Source organism: Tympanuchus pallidicinctus, unplaced genomic scaffold, assembly GCF_026119805.1.
Source record: "Tympanuchus pallidicinctus isolate F22 unplaced genomic scaffold, pur_lepc_1.0 scaffold6, whole genome shotgun sequence".
NCBI classification, from domain to species: Eukaryota; Metazoa; Chordata; class Aves; order Galliformes; family Phasianidae; genus Tympanuchus; species Tympanuchus pallidicinctus.
The window spans coordinates 45280763-45296701 of record NW_026294780.1 but is presented as its reverse complement, the minus strand read 5'-3'; the positions used below and the strand labels follow the sequence as shown (position 1 = coordinate 45296701).

At 42.2% G+C, this 15939-nt stretch overlaps 1 protein-coding gene across 1 annotated transcript; it reads left to right on the top strand.

The window, feature by feature from the left end:
• The first annotated feature begins 3920 nt into the window (after nt 1-3920).
• DLEU7 (deleted in lymphocytic leukemia 7) lies at nt 3921-12290 on the top strand. Its single transcript, XM_052705662.1, has 2 exons — nt 3921-4406; nt 12014-12290. The coding sequence occupies exons 1-2, from the start codon at nt 3921-3923 to the stop codon at nt 12218-12220; spliced, it is 693 nt and encodes a 230-aa protein (XP_052561622.1). The 3' UTR covers nt 12221-12290.
• Nucleotides 12291-15939: the final 3649 nt, after the last annotated feature.

The following is a 15939-nucleotide window of genomic DNA, read 5'->3' as shown; positions in this document are numbered from 1 at the left end:
CTCATTAAGCTCCAATAATATCCAGTGTCCATGTATTTCTCTGCCTCAACACCCATGGTGCTTGTGCCCATGGACAGTATGCAGCAGCAAAACAGCCCTCAGCATTTTCGTGCTGGGGCAGCAATAATAAATTTCTTGAAGACAGGAGAAGGAGAAGGAGAAGGAGAAGGAGAAGGAGAAGGAGAAGGAGAAGGAGAAGGAGAAGGAGAAGGAGAAGGAGAAGGAGAAGGAGAAGGAGAAGGAGAAGGAAAGAAGATGTGATAAGGATATCCTAATAGAGTCTAAATTAGATCAACATCTAGGAACATATGTAGATATTTGCTGGACACATGCTTTCTTCTGAAAGAGCCCATGTGTTCTATGCTCCTGCACTGCCAGGGCCATCTCACTAGTGAACTGCAACAGCAATAACCAGCAGTAATGCAAAACCAACCATTCTCCTGATAAATCCCACTAAAATGAGCCAGGGACAAAGGCTTACGAACTCACTGCCACTCAAGCTGTTAAAAATGATAATAGGTTTGATTTTTTTGTTTTGAACTATAATGTCTCAGCCTTCTGTTCCTCTCTTGCAGCCCTGATGCTCAACAGAAGTGCTGGCTGCATCCACCGCACAGTGTCCCAGATCTGTGTGACCAAATGCTCCAGTGCTATGCCTGGAAGGCTTCATCGTCCAGATACGGTCAGCAGGTGCCAACTCAAACAAGAGAGAGCAAGCAAGGCGCAGCTCAGGGAAATGGGCTTCTCCCCCTGCAGTGATGGAAATGGAGCAGTGCGTGGCACTGGCCCGATAGCCCCCCTTACTGGGAGAGGCACCGAGGCGGGACAGCTGCAGGTGCAGAAAATCCATGGAGCTCGAGTCTCCCCATAGATTTCCTATGCTCCTTCCAAAGTCACAATGTTTTAATTGATATTTCTTGTGAGAATTCAACAGGTGCAACATAAATCCCATGGATTGTGCTGAATCCCGCAAAACCTTGACTTTCATTTTGAAAGGGGTTGGGAAGGGGAAGAGTTTTCTGACTCTTTTGGTTTTAGCCTTGAGCTATATGAGACAGAAAAAATGCTGTATTTGCTCAAAGTGCTGCCAGATTAAAATAAGCAGCTATTCATCTTATTTTTCTGAAAGGATGGTTAACTCATTGAGAAAAGCTCATTGACTGTTAAAATACATTCAATTATAGCAGAAGTACAGTAGGAACAAACTTGGCTTTCCCTTATATGTATTGGAATGGGGGGAAAGATTCTACATCCATTTCTGCCCTTTCAGATATACTCTGCAAAGCAGATGGGCCAGCATTAATGGCAAGAAGAGAACCTTTGGATTTATGTATACACACCCAAACCCTTTTAAAAGCAGATAACAGACCCATTCTGCCATGGTTTTACTTATGAGGTGAGAGGTACTAGCAGTAATGAAGGTAGATGTCACAGCATATGATTTCTTTAACATTAAGTTATGATATATCTCCTCTTGGTTTACTCTCTGCTTGATGGATGGCTCAATATCTTCAGGGCTCCACATGGTAGATAGATAAACAATGAGCAGACAGGGAAGCAGATGTTGGAAATAAAGACAGACTTCCACTTCTCATTTTTGCAATTGTGTCTGTATAATGTTTCTCTTAAAAAAATTCCTGATTAGGTCTTGTTAAAAAGTTTAAAGTTTCTGTATATTTTAGTACCAAAAGAAGGCGGTTATAAAATGTTAATCCACCCCAAAAGTTTGGACCACTAAGATGATCATATTTCTAGAATTTAGGAAGTGAGCAAGATGATAAACAGCACATTGGCCAGTTCTTTTCCACTCTCTTTCACGGGTACTTTTAATCACTTCTAACAGCTTTCACACTTGTACCTCAATCACAGCTGTTCAGCTTGATGGCCTGCTGTGGGTCCTGCAATGTTGTGAATCCTAACTAATGGGTGAGGTGTAAACTTTTAGGAAAGAAGCAAAATATCTTTTGAAATCAATACTAATACTAACATAAAACTGCTGGTAGTAGTAATATAATACACTAGCACTAATAATACTAACAAAGAACTTCACTGAAATTATACTGTAGTGTCTTTAAGCCCTATGATACTGATTTCACTTAACGCAGTGACACTAGCAAAACACTTAACATCTTGTTGGTGATTTTTTTTTTATCTATCTTGCCTTAAATGCTGACTGAAAAAAAAATTGCTTTGACTTTCTAGAAGCTTTTCCCTGAATTTTTAAACAGGAAATTGTTGAAAATTGATGTTTTCCAACAGACAGTGCATACTGATGAATTTTTGTTGTTGTTGTTTCTGTTTTTTTCACAGAACAAATTATTCTGGTGGAAATTCTGCTTAATTCCAAATTGCCTTTTTTCTTTTTTAAAAGCTTGAGGAATTTGAAAACCTGGCTCTTGTTCTATACCGGATCCAAAGCATGTTACTGCTGATCATTGTTTCCCATAGCAGAAGAGTGGGTGACAGGAGAATCTCAGGACAAGCAGTAAACCAGCCATGCAGCTGAAAGGAAAATTTTTCACCTGCTCTTCCCAAGCTGGTGCTCTGATGAGCAATAAATAGACCTCCAAGCTGATTTACTTTATCGTTAGCCTTGAGATGGGATTGATCTACTTGATTTTCGAAGAGACAAGAAACCTGACTCTGAGGAGCAGAAGTGGAGGTGGGAGATTCTCCAAAGGGAATTGCTGTCAGATACTCTGCTGAGGGATTTAGACAATGTATAGAAGTCCAAAGAGAGTGTGGTCAGATACGTCCCTCCTCATCTCCTCTCAGCAAAGCAAATTAATTTAAATCTATAAAGAATATGTTGCTGTGAGAACTACCTAAAATATAACTTGAGAGCAATTGGAAAGTTTAGAAAAACGTCTTTCAAGGAAAAATAATGAGCAGAATTACAGTAGAAACAGTTGCTATATGGATAAGGCAAAATATTTGACAAGGAAAACATCTCTGAGAAGAAAGCACAAGGGCAGAGCTATTATAGCCTCTGCGGCCTTTTCCCTCAGACTTCTTATTTTATAACATATTTCTAAAACGCAACACCCACAACTGTTTTTCTTCATCTATCAAAGCATAAAATTGCCAGTCCTTTGACCTAACTTAAATCAAGGAAGTAGCAATGTTAGGTTTAATTAAAAACAGCAAATATTTGTACAGCTGTCCCTGGTTTCACAGCACAGAAATAGGTTTAGCATCAAATCTTACAGTTTTAAATCCTCTGGGAACCATATACAAAAACATATAGGATCCTTCTGGCTGACTTGCCAAAGCCAGTAATGCCTTTTTTTGGAGTTATTTCAGGTGGGGCTCATTCAGCCTTACCATTTCCAACCCACTGTTTTCCTACTTGAGGTTTTTTTTCCCCCCGTGTGCCAAATGCAGCACTGTCAGGCTGACAAGTTTGGATGCATTTGATGCATTTCAGGGTTGTGAGTAATAACAGCAATAAAACTAAGGTAGGCTGAGAAGTTCTGATGGAAATGCTGGCTGGGCATTTCAGCAGTTGGTGTCACTTGGAGATGCAGGAGCCTCCAACAGCTCCACACTGATGATCCCTAAAGCTGGGAGGGGTTTGGAAGGAAATTATTCCTTGCTCCCCTTTTAAATTACTCATGGAAGCACGTTGTAAAATCCTTCAGCACCCGGCTTTATAAAGCTGCCCTCACAGGGCTGAGGCTGCACCTTGCACTGGCCAGGACTGGCAAGGCAGGTCCCATTGAGAACAGTGGAGAGATTTGCACCGCGCCCTGCTCTGCACCCAGATGGGGATGTGCAAACCTCCCCCAAATCTGCCAAAATAAGCCTGGGGCAGGGCAGGGTGAGCGGCCACCCACCACGGGGTGAGAGATACGGAGGAGGGAAGGGGAACAACAGGGCTTAAGAGGCTGCAGTCAAGCCTGTGTTGGGAGGGGAGGCTGATGGCTGGCCCAGCTGCTCTGCTCGAGTCCCTCCGGCACCAGGCAGAGGCTCTCCGCACACTCTGGGCAGTGTGGGGAGGCAGGGAAGATGGTGCAGCTACCCACTCTCCCTGCATTCTCCCACAGCCTTCCCAGGTCCAAAGTGATGGCACCAGCCGGCATGGCCCAGCCTGGCCCAGCTCAGGAGGGAAAACAGAGGTGGCTGGGCTTGGCTGGGTCTGGGAGCTGGAGAAAGCAGAGAGAAAAGCCCCGGGGAAAAGTCCTGAGGAAGAAGAGGAGGGTGGAGGCCTAATTCCCGTCAGCCTAGAGGAGCCCCAGCCACAGCAGCAGTTGCAGCTCAGGTTGAGGAGGCCTGAGACGCTGAGAGAGAAGGCTCTGTGCAGCAAGCTGTCCCGAGTAGTTGATGCAACCACCCGGCTTGTAACAGCAGAGCAGACCTTCCTGCTCCCCCTTGTACAGCAGCATCCTTTTCCTCTCCACCCAAAAGTAAGTAAGGGACAAAACCAATAACTCCTTTTTTGGGCTTTTTGCAGCAGAGCTACTGACTGTGCTGATAACTGCATGTGCTGGGTTTTGTCCTGTGGGCTGAAATTGTTTCATGTCCACTAATTTTCATTTAAACCTATAGCCTGCAATACTGTTAATAAGCTACTGATGGTTCAGTGTAGTTGCATCATAAGGATTCGGGGGATAAAAACATTTTTGGTAGAATATAGGTTTGCTTTCACACAGAGTAGCCTGGAAAGATTACTCAGAGATCTTCCAAAAGTTAGCTTTGTACGCATAAATTTCCCTAAATGAGACAACAACAAGATGCAAAGATGACCAGTAACCTACAAATGAAATGTGACTGTGCCCAGCAGAGCCCATAGCATAATAGTACACCATACATCCAGCATATAAGACCCAACAAACATTTTCCTGAAAAAATCTTCAGTTTTCCAATAAATGCAGTGATTATGCATTTTTATGCATGATTATTAACCTATAAGGAAAATTAAGAAAAAGTTTAGACACGAGCTTGCAAGTCGTGGTTTTAGGGGTTGGTTAAGCGGTCAGATATGTCTAAGTCAGATGACATGGGCATTGCCTCAAAACTTACCTTAGGATGAGTCTTAGGTGTACCACGTAAAACAAGAGTGCAGTTTATTAATCAGCTCTTAGTAGCAATGATGCATACCACAGAAACTCCATTAGTAAGTTGTCACCAACCTTCAGGCCACTTGAGATACAATTAAAATCTGCTCTTTTTCCTTTATACCAATCTTCCCAGAGTGGACCAGAACAGTATGGGAAGATGAAGAATAGGGAAGCAGCAAAGAATTAGCCACAAATTCTGATATGATGGTTAATTTTTTGTGGGGAAAAAAACAACAACTATGATTTTGGGTTTCTCAGTATATTGCTGATGAATTTCAGGTATTGCAAGATGCTGTTTTCACAGGTGCTAGGCCAGTGCGCTGGGTCTGACTAGCTTTGTGATTGCTCAGAGTTTGTGAAAAATTGCATCCAAGTTATCTCAAGTCAAGATACAACTCGCTCATGAATGCAATCACCAAGAGTCAGAAGCAAATTTTGAAGATCTGGATCCAAATTGCCTAGAGGGGGTAGGGGTGATGATGGAAGGTATCCATGAGTGTGTCAAAAATCAGCCAAAATTGTTAGATAACACATTTCAAAAATGAGAGTGCTGGGATAGTTTGGACTTATGTGATACTAATTCTACAGCAAGACTGCTTCATTGCTTGTAATTAAAATTTAAAAAAAAAAAAAAAAGCCATTTATTTTTGTACAAACAAATGTTGGTTTGATGAAATACAGCCATCTCAAGGAAGGTTTTATTTTCTTCCTCTTCTTTCCCAGAACTACCTTAATATTACTTGTGTGAAAGTATGTGTTCAGATACCACTGGGAATATAGTTTACTTTGGATTCTGATTTTCCTATTGCACTTGAAGCTAAGTTAGTTTTTTTTCTTCACTGAAAACCCATTATCATGACCCATTGAGCTCTGGGACTTTTTCCCCCTTCCCTTTTACAGGAAGGTTACATAAATTCTGTGTTAGGTTTCTACAGACTCTGTGTCATGGATAACTGACCCTTTTAGCTGCAAGCAATTTCACTGTTGCAGATTTGATTTTGAAGCAAATTGGATTTCAAGGGATCCATTTATATTACAACCTCTGCATAAATTCACATGAACAAACCCTTATAAATAAGCTCTTGGCCAATGAGTTGGCCAAAATCCCTTCAACATGCCAGCCCTTGGTAACATATCCTTCCACTCACTGTTTTTGAAGGAAGACTCTGGTTTTATGGCCCAGAGACAATCACACATGGTCAGCATTTGGTACTTGTCATTTCTTGGTATATTTAAATCTTTTTGGTCTTTCTTGGCAATCTTGACTTTCTTGTTTCTCATTTATTCCGTGTCTATTCCTTGGTTTCTTTTTGAAGTATTGGTACCAGTTTATCAGCTGAACTGATGAAAAGTTACTCTATACAATGGCACCAAAATAGATAGACAAAGGATTAGAGAAAATTTAGACTCAAGGAATGGAATGACAAAACTTAAGCAGTTCATTGCCTATTAGTACTGGTAATACGCTCTGCTGAGTTCCACTGTATGTTAGACAGTACAGTTCCTCAGCAATTAATACCATGTGTTAATTTCTGATGAAAAGTGACACATTTGCAGGAATTTGGAGCAAGTCTTTTGCCAGTGACTGTGAGCACGTAATCACAGATTTTGTACGCAGTAACGCCACAAAGTTTGCTTAGCCAAATGGTGTGTCTGAAGATGGGACGGGCAAGGGGCCCCTTTCCCCTCTCCTCAGGATCCAGATGGCTGCATCATCCCGTTGCCCACCTGGCTGTTTGTTGGCATCAGCACCCACAGGCAAACTCCTAGTGCCTAATGTCTTCACAAAGACGCCCTGTAATAACCACCACATTTTCTCTCTCCCGTAATTACACACTGCCAAGGTGAACAGAACGGCCTTTTTTTAAAAGAGTGAGAGATTCTGTATTTTAAGCAGCAATTTGAGTGCATTTGAAAAGGAAAAATAAAAGGTAGAAAACCTTCCCAAAATAGCAGTGTGTGGCTTGCCCTGGCTGTGCTCAGGTGCAGCTATGCATTACTCCAGCTTTTTGATAACATCCTGTCTCCTTTGCTGGAGTTACCGAAGGGTCGTTCAAACGGTACTAAATCAGAAATGTGGAGCGGATTGGACTGGGCCAATCTCAATGGCAGCCAGCAGGGAGTGGAGTATAAATCATACTAAGAAGTTAAAATAGCCGTCCCATTTGCAAAACAGTCATGGTATTTTCTTTAAAGGGGAAAAGAAAACACTGTCCCTAAAAGGTGCCAGATTGGCAGGGTGGGATAATAAAAAAAAACTTCTGACTGTGCAAGCTTCTCCCGCCCATGTGCTGCTATATTGCTGCTCTGCTGGCTGAGGAGGAATAAGGTGGGGATCAAAAGTAGCATCAGCAGAGGTGCACATTTACCATAGTTCCCTTGCCCTGTATCTCCCAGTGAGGTGAAATAGTGTAGCTGCTGAGTCCGTTCATAGAGGGAGCAAGTCACTTCACCAGGGCTTGAGCAGTAGCACAAAGACAAGCAGCAGTGCCAGTCATTTGTTCTGTTTTCCTACTCTATTTAGATCCATCTATTTAGACAAAAGAGAAACCACTAGTCCACTGCAGGCCAAACAATGGCACAAAATCAGGCATCGCTGACTTTGGCCGTGTGAACTGGAGACCAAGAGAGAGCCTGCTTCCCGTGGGACAGCCAGCAAAGGCACAACACAAGGACAGGCCTCTTCACCTAGGGGATCTGCATGTTTTGTGGGAGGAATATGGAAGGGATGGCTGTTCCTCAGTGACACTTCTATTGGTACTTAACAAGCTTGTTTTCTGGTTGCTGATTTCCTGAAACAAATTGGAGATGGGTTCTCAGTGCCAAAGTGACTAGTTCTTCCCTCTGTGAGAGATCTGAAGACTGATTCATAAATAATGGCTTAGGGGTGACGGAAACGAGATAAATTGCTTTCATTAGAATTCGCATAAAACAGCAGCAGATTTCTCGTTCGCCACCACGGATTGAACAAATGTGCCAGCATGCACGTTTCTCATTTTGCAGCCACTGATATTATGAAGTTGTTCCTGGACCTAATAGCTTTGAGCACTCATTTTTTAAAGTAATTGATATGAAGGCTGATCCTGGAAAAGATTGCTTCACCCTCCATAAAGTTATTTGCAAGCTGTAGGCATTAATATTCGTTTCTGTGGATATTTTTTTTAAATACTGACAAATGAGTGATCTGAAGTATTTCAAGTGAAGAATTGCCTCCAAGATCTTTCTGGAAGCTCAGAGGAAATATGCTTATGCAGTTCAATTTTATTAATACAATAGTGCTGCACGCCGCATGCATCTGCACCTGCTGTGTTAGAAAGAGTCTTTACAACAGCAAACCGCAGAATGAACTACACTAGGGGATTGTGGGATTATTTTTTCTTCAGAAATAGAAACTTTACGAGAAATTATTAACAACTCCAGCATTTTTTGATGGTACATGGCTTAGGAAAACTCTTCCAACTGCAATAGTTTTAGAAAATGAGAGACGGTTAATGACGGGAGGTGAGGCTCATAGAACCATAGAATTGTTAAGATTGGGAAAGACCTCTAGCATCATCCAGTCCTACCATCAGCCCATTCCCACCATGCCCACTGACCGTGTCCCTCAGTGCCACAGCTATATTGGATCTTAACACGTCCAGGGATGGTGACTCCACCATCTCCCTGGGCAGCCTGTTCCACAGCCTCACTGTTCTTTCCATGAAGAAATGTTTCCTCATATCCAACCTGAACCTTCCCTGGTGCAACTTAAGGCTATCAACTCTTATCCTATCACTGTTGACTGGGAGAAGAGGCCAAACCCTCCCTTGTTACATCCTCCTTTCAGGGTTTTGTGGAGAGCAATAAGATCTCACCTGAGCCTCCTCTTCTCTGGACTAAACAATCCCTACTTGCTCAGCTGCTTCTCATAGAACTTATGCTACAGATCATTCACCCTTCATCTACCCCATGAAGTTTTCATGGCATCTTAGCTGTGCATGAGCAGCCCAAGCCACTTTCCCTTTAGAGTCATCAGAGAGAAGGAGGCAATTGCTTTTTCAGTTCATTCTAAAACGGGCATCTAAGCTGGGTCTGGTAAACTCTTCCTGTTCTCCCCACTGACCACATGAAGAACCTCCAGGAGGAAACTGTCCCTGACTTTCATATTACTTTCAAAATGAGCATTTTATTCATCCAGAGGTTGACCTATGCTGAGATACTATTCTAGAAAAATATAAAATAGGTCAGTGGGGGTGGAGGCACTGAGTTACCAGGATTGGGCATCAGGAGTTCTGGCACTCCCACCCTAACTCCCAAATTTTGGTCTGCTGACCATGGAGAGCATCCAGCACCTGGACCAGGGCAGCACTACTGCCAGTCTGCCCTCAGTGGAAATTTTGTCTACAAGGGCGTATGGAGATTAAGGAAAAAATGTTGAGGGTTGGCAGTGGGCCAGAGTCAAAAATTTGAGCATGCAAAAGAAAAAGGCAGCTGTCTGTTAAAGCCAGCTGTAGGAATATGTTTGATGGGTCAGGTCGGCATTTCAGAGTAAAATAAAAGATGGAAGCAAGCAGTTTGTATCTTTTCTAAAGGAGCCTTTATAAAAGCGGCTCTTCATACACTTGAAGCAAGTTTGTGGATAGTATCAATTTTACATTAAGGTTCAAAAATAAAAGCTGGGCCATCAGAAACATCCTGAAACTTCAGCCTACCACTGAGTGACAACTGCATGAAACAAACTCAGAGCAGTGGAAAATTTTAAGCCATAAATTAGAGAGCCTTGAAATTAGTAGGCCATGATGTTTTTATTCTGGGGGAGGTTCTTTATTAACTCATCTGTCTAAACATATGGATCTTGACAAATGAAAACTGCAGGGAGGATCTGCTCCTGTCCTGCAATTGAAAACACTTCAAATCACTGCAGATATTCTTGTTAGCATCTCTTAAATGGCAAAATACCACATGAACTGCTGCTCGCTATCAGTTCAGCTCACAAGGGCCCTGCTTCCTGAAGTTAAAACGGAAAGAATTCTTGGTCTGAAACTTTTGCTCCAGTTATTTATGATCTACTTCTATTGAAAGGAGAGATAAGTCAAGTTTTTATTCCCTGTCATGTATCCTAAAGCTCCCATGTGCTGGACACCTGCGAAAGCGAGCAAAGCGAGCTTGTTTACTTAGCGCAATTTATTTGACCTCTTAATATATTTGAGTAAGGATTTTATACCTAAGGCAACTTTACAGAACAGATTTGAAAGGTGACCTTCAAAGGAAACATCAAAATCTTTCTGAAAAAGGAAACTTTGGAAATATATGTGAAAAAGGCTGCTTTTCAGCTAACCTCCTGACTCAGGACTCCCTGGATTTCAGCACGGGGCGTGCCAGAGCGATGAGTTCACCTTGCTCACAGCAGACCCACAAGTGCTATTGTACAATACCTAAGGGCCCAAGAATGGTATCGGATGGCTAGTTCAGAAATTTCCACACTGAATGCCTTCTGCTTGCTGGCTGGAGTAACCATACAGCACTGTTTTCGATGTTAACTCACATTTCAATTCCTCAACTGCAAATCCTTTTTGCTGTTACCATTATGAAGCTGGGATTGACTGGGTGACAGGGATTTTTAAAAGCTGATTTCTTTGTTTCTTTTAATAACAAAGGCAAAACCCACAATAAGTCTAAACCTGCATGCTTTTAAGAATAACTCTAAAACTCAATTTCCTCTCAGCTAAAAGCACAGGCTGCCACTAACTAGAAGAGTAAATACATCAAGTGTAGAAGGTAAGAGGTGCCAAAATCTGGTGTGTGACATAAGCTGTGGGAGAAGGCTCCTCTGTTCCTTGCAGTTTATCTAGATGAGTTCATTGTGTGGGGGACTTTGGGAAGGCAGAGGCTCTGACTGAGACCACATGTGCATATCCATTTTAGGCTGGCAGAGGCTGATCCTACTGCCTGAAGATGTTTTGTCCTCTTCACATCCAAATGTGCATTCCCACTGTTGAGGTACTCCTCTCTTCATGCTGACATGAGCAAACCAGGTTGGGGAACTATTGTGAGTTAAAGCTCTGCTTCTACCACCTGCTTCATTCACCTTCTTAGGCAGAGGTAGGAGCGGATGGGGATGGAGAGGGATGTGCTTCTTTTAGTAGATGTGCTTGCAAGCTACATTGGCCCAGCTCAGTGGCAGGCAAAAACTTTCTAACTATGCACATTCATCTCTGATATAGAGTGAGATGATCTAGCACTGGTTGCCCCTGCAAGACAAGGACCCACAGCCAGCAGCACTACTGATCTTTCAGGAATAACCAGCAGGCAGAACATTCTACGAGTTGCAGTTTGTGAGGTTGCCTGGAATGGGTTAAGAAATGCATTTGCCCCAGCAGTGTAGTTGTTATCAAAGCACTTCTCAGCTCCAGATCTTGCTACATCAGAGGGACTGGGGAGTCTTCATGCTTCATCATGGTGCACAACCAGCAGAGCTGTCAGGGTATCCTGCTTCACTGGCAATCCCAGTCACCTCACAGATGGGATGAAGGACACCACACAGAAATGGGGTTTCAGAGGACTGCTGTCACATTGTGCCCTTGGGGGCCATTGGGAGCTCTCAGGAGGTGTCTGGATATAACATTTTCCTGAGGTCCTACCCTTGCCTGTCAGTGTAGGGGAAGTTGAATTGCTGAGAACAGCTACTAAAGCTCTGTCTGATAGAAACAGAACTAAAAAACATAATCACTGATGCCTGGGGAAGGCAAATGACCCTTAAAAGTGAATAGGTGAAACAGCTACCCAAGGATTTCTGCCAAGTGAGTTTGCAGCAGTATTTAGTGATTACACTACATGTGTCTCAAAACTAAAGATGTTTCACACTAAATCAGAGATGAACGTGCATAGTTAGGAAGTTTCTGTCAAGAAAATCATGCCTGGAAAACTCAGGGGAGCATTATTTTTCACCCACTTCTTTTTGCTTTTATTTTTAGGATAGCATTGAGTTTAGAAACATCTGTACTCACATGGCTTTACAAAGAGAGGGACAGCAATTTGAGAAAGACTTGCATGAAGCACACCAGTGTCTGAAGATGATCATCGAGAAGCATATTTGTTCACTGGCAGTTTTCCCCTCAGAATCCTATATCCCAGTCCGATCTGCTCTGAGACAAATCCTGCAAAATCTCCTGGCAATGTGAAACAGCAGACTGGCCAAGGAACGAGTATTGCACATGAGCTGTAATAGTTCTGTAAAAATCACAGATAACTTGAAAGGTGAATCCTGGAGATGTTACTGCAGCAAGAGTTCCCGCTGACTTTACATTAGTGGAGACTTCCCAATGGAGATGATATTGCTGTAAAGTATTGAACGACTTTCCCATATCAAACTCATACCAAAGTCATATAAATGGGAGCTGGGAACATCTCCAGAAGTTTCTCTGGAGGAACAGGAACAAATTCTTAAATAGTAAGGTTTCAAAATGAAGACAGAACGACAGAGGCTGATAAAACAACCATCAGAAATCTTTATATTTTCATCGCATCTCAGGAAAATAAGTTTGCAAGTAATTCTTTATGGAGTGGAAGCTTGATAGAGACTGAGAAAATATGGTGTATGAGCATGGACCACTTCAAGAGGAGGTATACAGCCTGATTACACTGCAAATAAAGACAGCCTGCTAAATCTTTATTACATTTTACTATAGTCAGCCAACAAATCAATGGAAAGGTGAAGGTGTGATATCTTCCACTGAGTAAAGAAAAAGAGAAGAAAAAATATGTGAGACCTGTGGGATCAATTGCTTTAAAGCAATAAAAGGCCTTGGTAGATGATCCAGTGGAAGTGAATGGAAAGCAAAGCAAAAGAGGCATTAACACAGTGAAGCAAAGGTATTTATAAACTGAGGTGAAACATTTGTGAAGATTGCTTTGCAGAGCTTTCTCAGCCCCTGTGACTGTGTAGCAGACAGCATAAAATTCTGCTCTCCTACTGCCAAATCAGGAGGGTTTATGAAGTCACTTACTTCTGTCAAACAGCTGCAGCTGTAATGCTGAAAAGAGGCATTCCCCCCCTCTTTTTTGCAATAAGATTTAATGTCTGTGTGATTGCTGAGTAGGAATAACGGCTTGTAAAACCTTTTTTTTTTTTTTTTTTCTTTTCAAGGGATAAATTAAGCTCCTTTTAACTGTGATTTGGGTAGTAGGTGAGGGAATTTTGTAGACCATGAGATAGAAAAGTATCTCTTTCCATTGGCTGGAGGAGTGAATTTCCACATGTCATTTTTTTTTTCTTCCTCTTTTTTATTTTATTTTATTTTATTTTATTTTATTTTATTTTATTTTATTTTATGTGTGATAACGAATATCATCAGCTGAATACTTTCTGAGTGTGCTTCCATATTCTGATTGATTTGCCATATTTTATGTTCACACTTTAAATGTTACACTGGTATCTTTCATTCTCACAGCTATAATTGAGGCTACATCGAAACACTTATTCACTGGTTCTTAGTGTGAGTGCAGAAAACTGCCCTAAGTTGAAATTCTGGGGTATGGCACAGCTTGGAATTCATTTAGAAATGGGAAGAAAAACCATAAAGATTGGGTCAGAACAAGATACCTCTCTTTTTTTTTTTTTCTTTTTTTTTTTTCCCCTCTTTTAAATGTGACTCCATCCCCCAAAGGAAATGGGAAAGAGGGTTTCAGCAGTGTTTGCTGAAATGTGATTTCCAGGGCAACTGTGAGCCCAAAAGCAAGAAGCAAACAAACCAAGCTCAAGGCTGCATTTATACAAAGGTATTACCTGCATCCCCACATCAGTATTGGTGAACATGTATCTGCTGTCACTGACACCATTCTTCACAGAAAGGGACAGAAGTCTGAAAAAGTCTTGTGAAATGAGCCTTGAGACCATTTTCCTCATGCTGATCCCTCAGAGGAGAGATTCATGGGCAACAGAGACACTGGGGGAAGGACTCCAAATGAAGACAGTTCCAATCCTGAGGTCCTCCTCCCCTGTGCTCCACAAAGGGCTGCCATCACCCTGCTTTGGAGTGACAGCCACCAGCTAGAACCTCGAGCCACCAAAACTGAGCCACCATTTGGGCAAGCCACATTCTGGATTTCTACAGTTGTTTCTACTTCCTTGTGCTCTCGTGCACAAGCACTATATTCCAGTGCTTGTGTTCCTTCAGCAGGGCATTAGGCCTGAACACTAAAATTTTTATCTTCAGTACTACTAAAAAATCATTGAAAAGAAAAGCTTTCACAAGAACTCTCCGCACCCATCACTTTCACCTACTCCAATACATGGCAGTCCTGATCCGAAGAAGAGCAAAAGCAAAATCCCACTGGATTTCCTACAGCCAGAATTAGAGCTATGCTATCAAGCTCTCATCACAGAGACATCATCAGTGCTGCTGACATGGTTGGCATTGGAAAGCTCTGAAAAAACCCATCAGGCTGATTTCAACACTCTTTGCTCAGCTGCATGCATGTGCGCACAAAATTAATGACCAAGTACAGAGGTATAAAAGTATTTGGCAGGTAATTTTCTCTTCAGGCTTCTAAGAAACTAGCAAGTGCTATATATTAAAAGTACGTTACATCTGAAAAAAATCTTAAAAAAAGTCCATTCACAGTTCCACCAAATTGGACAGGTTTCCTAATGGATGGCTCTAGGCCTGAAGAGTTCCCTAGCAGGTAAGAAGCACAAAACCCAGAGACTTAGGGGAAATTTCAGTCTTCTGAATATTACTCTCCATGTTATTTTATGAGAATCACTGTTTATGCTGAAAATTTCCAGAACTCTTTCTTTCCCAAACATTCCCACTTAAAATGAATATTTTTAGTCAAGGTCATTTAAAAAGAAAACATTGTTAAATTCTTTGAAATTCTGGCTAGAAATTTAAGAATCCCTTGGGAAACGTCATCTTGCATCTGACTGCACAGCACAGGTTTTCAATCCCTTTCCTTGTCTTCGAGACGATGGTGCTTCTAAGTCAGAGAGCAATGGTTTCTCAGGCTCTGAATCTGCAAACACTTTGAGTATGGTTTCGTGACTCAAAGTGCTCATGTTACTGTGGTTTAATATGTTACCACCCATCAGCTGAGCTGTGGCAACTGCCTCTGTGCATACAATTAGCTCACCCTAATTGCAAAATGTGCAACTCACCCCCTTTTAGGAGATCAGTGCAGCTGCACATTTATATCAGGTTACCCTTTGGCACGTTTGAGACTCGAGGCCCCATTTCATCATGCCTTAATCAAGATGAAGCGTGGTAGAAGATATTAACATCTGACATACCTCTGAGGTGGGGATTCACAGCTCGCCTTTTTTTGTGGTGAATTCCTGCACAGCAAACAACCTTGAGCTGCTCTCTGCAGTATGTCCTCTGCTACATGGTGGGTGAAAATCAGAGCATTGGAAAGAACAACCTGAAATGTCCTTTCCTGCCTCCAACATGGGAAGCAAGGATGGTGCATAATAACCAATAGCTGCCTTCGCTCAGTGGTGGCTATGTCACCAGATCATGTGTTACAGTCAACCTGAAAGCTTACTTTTAAGTTTAGATAGTCTACTTTGGGTTTTGATGGTGAATGAATGCTGTTCACACCTCTGGGATTTCACATAACCAACTTGACATCCTGCTCCTGAGCATCTGTGTTTTACAGCCCTCCATATGTGTCTTGTCTTTTCTGTTATGCTTTCCAAATACCACCACCCAATTTAGCACAACTGCTGTGCATATGATCCAAAAAGCCAGCCTGTTCAGCTGGCTTGTGTATTTCTATCTCCAGCTACCAGGCATCTGATAGAACAGCTTCCTCCTCCTTACCAGCCCTTCTGGGCTTTGATGTCTCAAATCCTTATCCACGTGAGCGGCCCTTCCTTGAAGATGGGCTCTGTTGCTCCAAC